At 39.0% G+C, this 10,544-nt stretch overlaps 1 protein-coding gene across 1 annotated transcript; it reads left to right on the forward strand.

The window, feature by feature from the left end:
• Positions 1-1,436: 1,436 nt before the first annotated feature.
• On the forward strand, positions 1,437-4,025 carry LOC127499397 (mRNA decay activator protein ZFP36L1). Its single transcript, XM_051869658.1, has 2 exons — positions 1,437-1,603; positions 1,950-4,025. Exons 1-2 carry the CDS (start codon positions 1,550-1,552, stop codon positions 3,006-3,008), a joined length of 1,113 nt encoding a protein of 370 aa, XP_051725618.1. The 5' UTR covers positions 1,437-1,549; the 3' UTR covers positions 3,009-4,025.
• The last annotated feature ends 6,519 nt before the right edge of the window (positions 4,026-10,544 follow it).

Below are 10,544 nucleotides of genomic sequence, written 5' to 3' on the forward strand. Positions count from 1 at the left end.
GAGTTTGAGTTTAGAATAAAAGACACAAGTGAATGTGTTGCATTAGTGTCTGGTATCCAAAACAGTGCTTTCAAAGCCCATCCTACCTCTAGTGTACTTTTTTGTACAAAGACAATAGGCCTCTCCTGCTTTAATCTGGCTCACTTACACTTTGGTGAAAACAAATAAAGCCTTTGCTTTCAGTTGTGCATCTCCCTGCCCAAATTTAACTGTCTTTATCAGTCACAAAACAACAAGTGCTCATAGCAGAATTGTATGAGGTGTTGACGCTCCACTATGTGATAAGACACATTGTGTGTTAAAGGGACAGTGGTGTCTTTTGACCACACATCAGCTTTACTAATATCTGAAGTGTCTTGTTTCACAAGAGTTGATGTGGTGAGAATGGGTTGGTGGTTTCTTTTCATTGTCCAATGTAAATGCAAGAATGATGAAGAAAGGAAAGTAAAACTATACCAGATATATCAAACTAGAAACTAACAGAAGTTAACGAATTCAGATCTCAGCCATATGTCGTTCATATCTTCCAAAAGAAGACATTTTCAAGACCTTATAATAAAAGTTAATGGGGTCCAAAACAGCATTGGACCCAATTGACTTTCATTGTATAGAGACTGAGTGAATAATTTACTTTGACCTTCCGATGGCAGGATCTAACAACCTGCTCAGAAACATAGCTGATTCAAAAGTGCAGTACGGTATAATCCTCACACTAAACCTTGCTGCTGGAAATCATTGACTCAAAATTGGTGATAATGGACTATTATGTACAGATGACTAATCGGGTTTAATGCAGCTGAACGGTCTTGGATCTCTGTAATGAATTATGACACTGCCTCGTTTTCATTCCTCCCAGGGGTTTCACAGGGACTCCCATCCCTGTGAGGGTGATTTTGGGCTACGATTGCCCACTTGATTTGCCCCATCATGTATGATGAGGTGTCTCGCAATGACATGACGGTAGTGAAAATGGCCTCAGGTTAGGAGTCATTTACAGCTGAATACAACAAATAGAGGAAAGATAACTGTATTTACTAACATTCATGTTAATGTTGCAGACACAGAGCCTAATGCTAACTTGAGAAGCTTGAGAGATCTTAGTTAAAATATTTGCATAAATGTTCAAGAATCTTTTTTTTTTTTTTTTTTTGAGCTTCTAGTTTTTGTGAATTGTAACATACATGGTTTTAATTCACTAATAACACCATTTAATGCTATTTCAGAAGTAAACTAAACTTTCTTCATGTAGATTCACCATGATTTAGCCATTTTAAAATAATGTACACCTCATCTGAGATGTATTAAAGTTTGAGTTTGCTCTTTTGTGAAATCCTACACAGGACACAAGCAAACTTTCCTCACTCTTGAAGGGGTGTGAGCCCAGCACTAAAACACGCCTCTTCAAAAGCTGGGCGGGGTTAGAAGTTTCTGCTTATAAAATGAGATTCCAACAGTGGGGTTGTAACAGAAGCAGAGCTTGACATCAGTTGTTGAGCAGTTCAACACACCCTAAACTGCACATAAAGAATCACAGCCAGGCATCTTGAAAATGCCATCAAATTTCCTCACGCCCTTCCTTGAGTTGGATGACGAATTTTGCAAGGTAAGAATATGAACTTTGTTTCTTGAACTTAAACTTTATGCATTTTGCTTAATAGCAATCAAATTAACTTATAAGGACAGTTCAGTCATCATTTACTAAATGCAATGTTGTTTCAAAACTTTCTTTCTTCTGTGGAAAAGAAGAGAAGTATGTCTTTTTTTGTACTTGAAATGCATGTCAATGGGATCCAATGTTCTTTTGGGTCCCACTGACAAGCCAAAACATTTTTTTGTGTGAACAATCCCTTTAAGGGTTTTTGTTTCTTCATGCTTTCCCATAGTTGCTTTCTTGCTTCACTGAAACTTGTGCACTACAACTATACTGAGGTCTCTCTCTCTGTTCCCAGAGCTTCCGCGGTATTGACCTAACAGATGCCACACAGAAGCAGCGTGTGGTGGGATTCCAGCGCAGACACTCCCTGTGCCCGGTGACTCTTCCCAACTCTAAATTCAACAGCAACGACAGCAGCCCGTGGCCTCTGCCGGCCATCAGCCAGCACTGGAGCCGCGAGCCGAAGCCGCAGCTGCCGCGCTCCTCTCTGAACCACATCCCCTTCAGAGTAGACCGCTCCGTGAGCATGATCGAGGGTCATGTGAGCGCTCTGGCGGCCTGCGAGAGCCCGACAGCCAGCCCTCTTCAGCCACCGCCCGGTCTCAGCATCAGTAACAGCTCCCTGTCCCCCTCGAAGATACTCGGCACAACCTCGTCAGCGCCCATGTCCACTCGCTACAAGACGGAGCTCTGCCGTACGTACGAGGAAAGCGGCACCTGCAAGTACGGGGCCAAATGCCAGTTCGCACACGGCATGGAAGAGCTGCGAGGCCTCAACCGGCATCCTAAGTACAAGACCGAACCGTGTCGCACCTTTCACACCATCGGATTCTGCCCCTACGGTGCCCGCTGTCACTTCATACACAACGCGGACGAGCAGCAAGGCCTTTTGGAGAACACACACGGACAGAAGAGCGTCCGAGAGCGACCGCAGCTCCGCCAGAGCGTCAGCTTCAGCGGCTTCTCCTCGCAACCTCAAACCCTCGGTGGTTTCCACGCCGTACCGGACGCCCTGGCCTTCTCCAGATCATCGTCAGTGTCCCCGCCACCATCCACAGGTAGTCCCGACCTGCTGTCCCCTCTGTTCCCCGAGCCCGGGACCCTAAAGCACAGCCACCCGTTCGCAGATCTGGGTGCCAACGGGAGCTTCTACGCCATCAGCGACTCGGAGAGCGCGCAAAACTTGGCATACGCGCTCACGGGCCTGTCAGCTCTGCAGCGGAGCGCGTCTGCGGACTCTCTTTCCGACCAGGACGACTACACCAGCTCCAGCAGCCTGAGCGGCTGCGACTCTCCCGGCATCGAGGGCAGGCGACTGCCCATCTTCAGCCGCCTGTCTGTCTCAGACGACTAAAAACCATTACCTGTGCATATTGCATGCTCACTCACTTGATTCGTAAAGTGCTCCATGTGAAAGTTCATGAACGCAAGAAACTTTGTTGACAATGTATACTGTTGTATACCAGTTCGAAGCTGCAGTGGGAACTTCACTTTAGGTTTATTTGTTTTGGGAGTTGTTCTGCAGTGTTTTGTCTGTAGGACGAACCTTCCCAAGGCGCCCATCTGTAGTCTAACCAAAGCCGAGCAACTTAGAGTATATACATCTAGTGTAACGTCTAACCCGCTCCCTGAACATACTGTAGCCTTTAGTTAAGGCATTTTTAAATGGACAGTATTACCAAGTAGTTTAACCGTAGTGCTTTCTAAAAAAACAAAAACTATTTATTGCTTTTTTGTAATATGCATTGCTTGCAGTTTTGTTTTGTATGCATTTCGAAGAAGGAACAATGTAGATAAGGCTTTTTTGTTTGTTTCTTTGAGCCCATTTGTCTGCTTTGCACGAGCTAACTCTTAGCTTTAATGAAGACCAGCTGCACAGAGTCTCAATGTTGGAATCTCAGGATCATTTTAAAGTGCTATCGATACACCCCACTGTCCTGTATCTCAGTAATAATAGTCAGAGATATCCAGTCAAAAATGTTCATATGCAAACCAACATGAATGTGAAAATGACAATGTACCAGAAAAAAGTCAAGTTATACCACGGCCTTCGTCTTCTGCACTCTTATTTTTTATTTAAGAGGCGAAACTTGTCATTTGCAAATAACGTGAACTGTGAGTTCTGATGTTCGTAGGTTGTATTTTATATTATCTTTTTTGCCTTGTGAAAAGACACGCTTTTGCCTTTTGTTAACTTAAAACTTATTTATTTCGTTTTTTCGAAAAGTGGGAAAACTGTATATTGTGTTGTGCTTTCGTTTCATGTTTGTTTATATATAATTTAAATGAACTGTTTACATTCCATGGGATGGCAATGCCCATTTTCATTATAATATATTGTTTTGAAATAAACTTTCAAGGGAACAAAAGATTCTTTGCCTCCTTCCTTCGAATGAACTGCTGACCATTTTGCTCACTTCTGGTGAAACTTCTGAACAAGTACAGCTCCGCATTTAATTTTAAACACGACTCAAATGCGGTTGAATGCTGCTCCTTCCATCTGCCTCCTTGAAAGAAAGAAAAATGCATACTTGACAGCTCTTTTAATTATTCAAGCTGAAAACACACACAAAGGACAAGTGAACAGATGAAGGCTTTTGTGTGTTGCTTTGCTCATTGTTCCTGCATTTGTGCATGGAAGACTAAGAAACATCCCACTGTCACACACGATCATGGACAATAGCCAAAGGTCTCGCAGCCTTTCATTGAGACCAGGCTGGGCAGTAAATGAAATGCAGGGGCATTTCTCACATCAGGGCTCCTTTGTGAGGCAACTCTCCCTTTTCTTAACAACATCTGTATGCTAATGACGCGGCAGAAGGGAGGAGTGATTTGCAAGTCTATTGCAGAGCGGTAGGTCTTCGGAGCAGCTTACCAGACACTGCTGGGTACACAGATGCAACCGAGAGAAGGGTGGGGGTATTTATCTGGATACTTAATCACTTATGTTCAGAAGCAGACGTAAAATCCATAAAACACAATTTCACTGTTTACGTTCTTAGTTCAGATCACCACAGTCTGACAACCACTTCCACAATCCTTCCATTTTAACATCCAAATGCACTTCGGTGTGTTTTTTAGTTTGATATAAAGCTTTGATATCTACTCTGTGTCTTTCCCCCAAATCTCTGTAAAAAGGTTTTCAAGGGCAACTCATGCAACACACTTAGTTTGAAGCTACTGCCACCTTGTGGTTCATATGTGAGGAGGAAAAAAAAAAAAAAAAAAAAAAAACAGGCTCTGTCTGGGATATTCATATGGTTGGGAAAGCTATAATATTCCTTTAATTAAGGCAAGACACTACAGTACAGTACAGGCAAAACCATTGTTTTTCATGCACTGCTCAATTTTGAGATTTTGCTTCCATAACTTGTCTTCTTTTAACATCCAAAACACACATTTAAGTATTTATTTTATCTATTTGCATCTGTGGATTTCCATTTCAATACACATCTTTAAAGGAGGTGAGTTTTTTTCTCCACCTCAGCAGCTTTAAACACACCAAACTTTACAGTTTTATTCCTATCTATATTCTAAATGGTTTTACTGTGGGGTTTGTTCATATATCATTCGCCTGATTTTATACATTTTATTCATAGAACTGTGATGTTTTTTTGGTTTTTGTTTTTTTTCCTACTGGCTGATGACAGTGTTTTCTGAATTACAGAGTGATTAAAAAAAAAAAAGATCCAAAATCCACTCTGTAAAAACTTTTAACTCTTATACGTCAACAAAATGAAACAGGAATTTTGAAGAATTTTTCAGATTCCTGTTCTGGAAATTAGTGCATATTTAATTACACAATGCCTCATCTGCATAATTAAACAACATTTCAGGGAACTTGTAATACAAAATTGTCTTAATGTACTGTGATTAATCAACTGAGATGTTTTCTCAACACATCTTGAAATAATGCAGTTCTCCTTTCGACCACACGAGGTCAGCAGAATTTAAATCAGAGACAAATATCCCACATCTCTCCCACTGGATTAACAAGCTGCTGGCTAATAACAGTTTTCTGCTAGATAAAATCCTCTTCCTCAGGAAGACTCAATCGCCCATTAAGAATCTCAGGCCTACACTAACACTTTAAAACAAAGAGATCTATTCATTCTGAGACGTTCCTGACGTACAAATCTGCCATAGAGATCAAGGCAATAAAAAAACATTTATTTTCTTTTATTTTTGTCTTATCTAGTGATCACAAAACACTGATCAGCTAAATCTTTTGTCGTGCTTTAAAGAAGTTCAACTTGGGTTGACTTTACTTAAGCACATGTAAAGTACTTGATTATAATTTAACTTCAGTGTTATTCAAAATAAATAGTTTTAATAGAAATGACATTAAAGTAGAGATGCAGAATTCTGGAGAAACTCGATTCTGAACAGACAACTAAACAAAATAACATGTAATTAAGGTTCTGACAAAATGTTAATTGCTGTGGTCTATTTAAAAATGTTTAATTCATTTGAATTGATTGTTTACTGGTGTATCAATGTAATCAATTCGAAGCATCAAGTTACTTTCAAAAGGTGATTTATTGTATTTTGATCACTACCGTAGACATCAGTGTTTATATCTGAATTATAAACTTTTATCCCCGTACTTTTGTGATCATGTGAATTAGTGTAACACAGAAATGCTGATACTGTGTGGCTGAAGACTGTTTCATACATGATAACTGCTCTCTCTGGGTCAGCAGTGGCACCAACCCAGATCTGAATGTCCCGGTATGATTTCGTCAAAGGTTTAATAGACATAGCCAAATCTTTGTCATTTAAAAATAAGATCACATGGGTGTTTGAATCGGGATAACAATCGTTTAATGATTAATCGCGTAGCTCTGCATTAATGTATATTTTAGTTTACCACAAATGCTTTTCAATACATTCAGCAGTACACTTTAATCATAATTCAAAGACAATAGAATTATGAAATTACATATAGCCTATGTACTTAAGTCCTACTTAAGTGTGCAGCACTATTTGCAGAACTACTTAAGTTCAGCAAATTACATTTAATATAAATTTAAACTATAATACTTTTTCATTTAATTGTAAATAACATGCAATTAAGCATCTGAAAACATTACATTCAGTTCACACTTAAGTATATCCTTTTACAATTATATTATTAATGTAATAAGTACTCTTTTTAAAGTATGGTAAAGTGTACTTTTTCACTATGTAACGATTAAAATGTTGCATGTAATGGTGTAAGTTTACAGATGTAACACACACACACACACACACACACACACAATCCACTCATTTCCTCTTAACAGAAGTTCCTGTGAGAATGAACAGAGCATAGAGTTCAAATATCAGATGTCCCATGTGCGACGAACTACTATTTCTATCATTAAACTAAATCAATTGCACACAGAGTGTAACCACACATGGTAAACATTATTTTAAGCATCATGTAATGCAGAGATGTGAATATGAACAATAGCAACAACACAACGGGTAAACTCACATTATTCGAGGAAGTGAGATGTCGTTATGGGTGACTAATATAGGCCATCACATGCCCTCTAAAGTTCTCACACATTGATATTGTTATTTCTGCCCGATGACATGTCTTGTTCAGTATATGGAGAAGACTGGGGCTAGTTGTCACAAGGGCTGTGTCTCTGTAACTATGGTTTTGAATAAATAAATAAAAAAAGTTTGTCTATCAATTGTTGTGGTTTTCTTATGTTGGTTTAAATTAGTTTTTTTTTTTTTTTTTTTTTTTTTTTTTTTTGCTAAATTAAATTAAATCACAATGCCATCATATTCTTACTGTTGTGTTACAAGTGAGTAAAACCACACTAACATGCATTCAGACTGGAGTCAACTATATAATGAACGGCGATTTTATCTGAAGGTTGCAGTGTTCTCAGGACAAGTGTACCCTTGTGGAGAAGAAGTTTAATTTTGTTTCTACGTAATTTAATTGTGTCCAATCTATATGTAGTTAACTTAATGTTTTTTGGAGTTGAAACTACCTAAATCATTTTTGTAGCATTAACTGAAACTGGACTATGCATAGGGATGTACAGGTGCTGGTCATATAATTAGAATATCATCAAAAAGTTGATTTATTTCACTAATTCCATTCAAAAAGTGAAACTTGTATATTATATTCATTCATTACACACAGACTGATATATTTCAAGTGTTTATTTCTTTTAATTTTGATGATTATAACTGACAACTAAGGAAAATCCCAAATTCAGTATCTCAGAAAATTAGAATATTACTTAAGACCAATACAAAGAAAGGATTTTTAGAAATCTTGGCCAACTGAAAAGTATGAACATGAAAAGTATGAGCATGTACAGCACTCAATACTTAGTTGGGGCTCCTTTTGCCTGAATTACTGCAGCAATGCGGCGTGGCATGGAGTCGATCAGTCTGTGGCACTGCTCAGGTGTTATAAGAGCCCAGGTTGCTCTGATAGTGGCCTTCAGCTCTTCTGCATTGTTGGGTCTGGCATATCGCATCTTCCTCTTCACAATACCCCATAGATTTTCTATGGGGTTAAGGTCAGGCGAGTTTGCTGGCCAATTAAAAAACAGGGATACCATGGTCCTTAAACCAGGTACTGGTAGCTTTGGCACTGTGTGCAGGTGCCAAGTCCTGTTGGAAAATGAAATCTGCATCTCCATAAAGTTGGTCAGCAGCAGGAAGCATGAAGTGCTCTAAAACTTCCTGGTATACGGCTGTGTTGACCTTGGACCTCAGAAAACACAGTGGACCAACACCAGCAGATGACATGGCACCCCAAACCATCACTGACTGTGGAAACTTTACACTGGACCTCAAGCAACGTGGATTATGTGCCTCTCCTCTCTTCCTCCAGACTCTGGGACCCTGATTTCCAAAGGAAATGCAAAATTTACTTTCATCAGAGAACATAACTTTGGACCACTCAGCAGCAGTCCAGTCCTTTTTGTCTTTAGCCCAGGCGAGATGCTTCTGACGCTGTCTGTTGTTCAAGAGTGGCTTGACACAAGGAATGAAACCCATGTCTTACATACGTCTGTGTGTAGTGGTTCTTGAAGCACTGACTCCAGCTGCAGTCCACTCTTTGTGAATCTCCCCCACATTTTTGAATGGGTTTTGTTTCACAATCCTCTCCAGGGTGCGGTTATCCCTATTGCTTGTACACTTTTTTCTACCACATCTTTTCCTTCCCTTCGCCTCTCTATTAATGTGCTTGGACACAGAGCTCTGTGAACAGCCAGCCTCTTTTGCAATGACCTTTTGTGTCTTGCCCTCCTTGTGCAAGGTGTCAAAGGTCGTCTTCTGGACAACTGTCAAGTCAGCAGTCTTCCCCATGATTGTGTAGCCTACAGAACTAGACTGAGAGACCATTTAAAGGCCTTTGCAGGTGTTTTGAGTTAATTAGCTGATTAGAGTGTGGCACCAGGTGTCTTCAATATTGAAACTTTTCACAATATTCTAATTTTCTGAGATACTGAATTTGGGATTTCCCTTAGTTGTCAGTTATAATCATCTAAATTAAAAGAAATAAACATTTGAAATATATCAGTCTGTGTGTAATGAATGAATATAATATACAAGTTTCACTTTTTGAATGGAATTAGTGAAATAAATCAACTTTTTGATGATATTCTAATTATATGACCAGCACCTGTATCAGGAGAGTAAATATTGAAATTAAGTGTTATTTTATGTGTTTTTGAGTTGTACGTTTACAATACAGCTGTACTAACGTCAGTAAAGTGAGTAATGTCTTACTTTAACATTGCAAACAGCAGCTATTTAAGCTTACAAGAACAGTAAAGAGTTCACAATCTGTACAACTCATCTTTAATCAGCTGTGTAATGTATTGACAACTGTTAGGTCATTTCTTTAGTGTGTCATAGAATCCGCCATCAAAGCAGTCAGGAGAGTTAGTAGATTAATGTCGGTGGACTTGAACTTGAAAAATGGTGTGTACTGACGTCTTTCTGCTGTTGAAACAACATTCCTTCTGATGTTCATTCATGTTTATTTGATGCTATAAATTAACTAGTAGAAAGAGATGACCGGTTCACGAGCCGTTTGAGCTGAGGCGCTATAGCGATCTGTCACGACACATTAAAGAGCTACAAAACAGTATTTATTGTTTAACTTTCTTTAAAAATGACAAAATTTGAGACTTTGTTTCATATCAAAAGTAGCTTGCTCTGTCTTGTCCTTCGACGCGCTGTCAGTGTCCTCTTTGCTCCGCGATGTATTTTTCACTGTGTGAGAACATGATGTGTGACGTGAGAGCGGCATGGCTTGTCGGACATAGCAACAGTAACTAAAGGGGGCGGGTCTTTGCGAACGGTCAATTGCACAAATGTTTTGGAGTAAAGAGTATTTATACATATTCAAAAATGTAGTCAAATAAAGAGTAAAAGTTGCTAGTATCTTTGATACTCAGCAAAACTACAAGCCAAAAAGATACTTAGCCTACACTAACTAATTACATTTACTCAAATACTTCACACCTCTGCCGCCCAGTCTAAAATATAAACACTTATGACAGGCTTACCATAGTGAATCACGGTAAGACAAAAACACGTTTTGGAGGATTGGCGATGTATTGACTCATTATTTAAATTTTGTTTATTTAAAAAAAAAAAAAAAAAGTATAAAACTTTATAACATTCTTTATAACATTCTTGTAATGTCCTTCATGAAAAAGTATATATTTATGTTTCTCAGAGACCATAAAGCCTAGGTAAACGCAATGCATTTTCAATGACATTCTCTGATTGGTGTTCAAATAAGTCATTGCTGTCTTATGTTGCGCAGCGCAACCAACCACATAACAGATCAAAACAACATCAGACACACTATAGAGACAGTTCCATGAATTATAGACCGGCCATAAAAGAAGATGAA

The sequence above is a fragment of the Ctenopharyngodon idella genome, chromosome 18, assembly GCF_019924925.1.
Source record: "Ctenopharyngodon idella isolate HZGC_01 chromosome 18, HZGC01, whole genome shotgun sequence".
Taxonomy (NCBI): Eukaryota; Metazoa; Chordata; class Actinopteri; order Cypriniformes; family Xenocyprididae; genus Ctenopharyngodon; species Ctenopharyngodon idella.

What these genes read in the sequence shown, in the direction of transcription:
- LOC127499397 (XM_051869658.1), top strand. Translation starts at nt 1,550, where the DNA reads ATGCCATCAAATTTCCTCACGCCCTTCCTTGAGTTGGATGACGAATTT. An exon ending in TGGATGACGAATTTTGCAAG is followed by an intron (nt 1,604 to 1,949) that starts GTAAGAATATGA and finishes CTCTGTTCCCAG; the next exon opens with AGCTTCCGCGGTATTGACCT.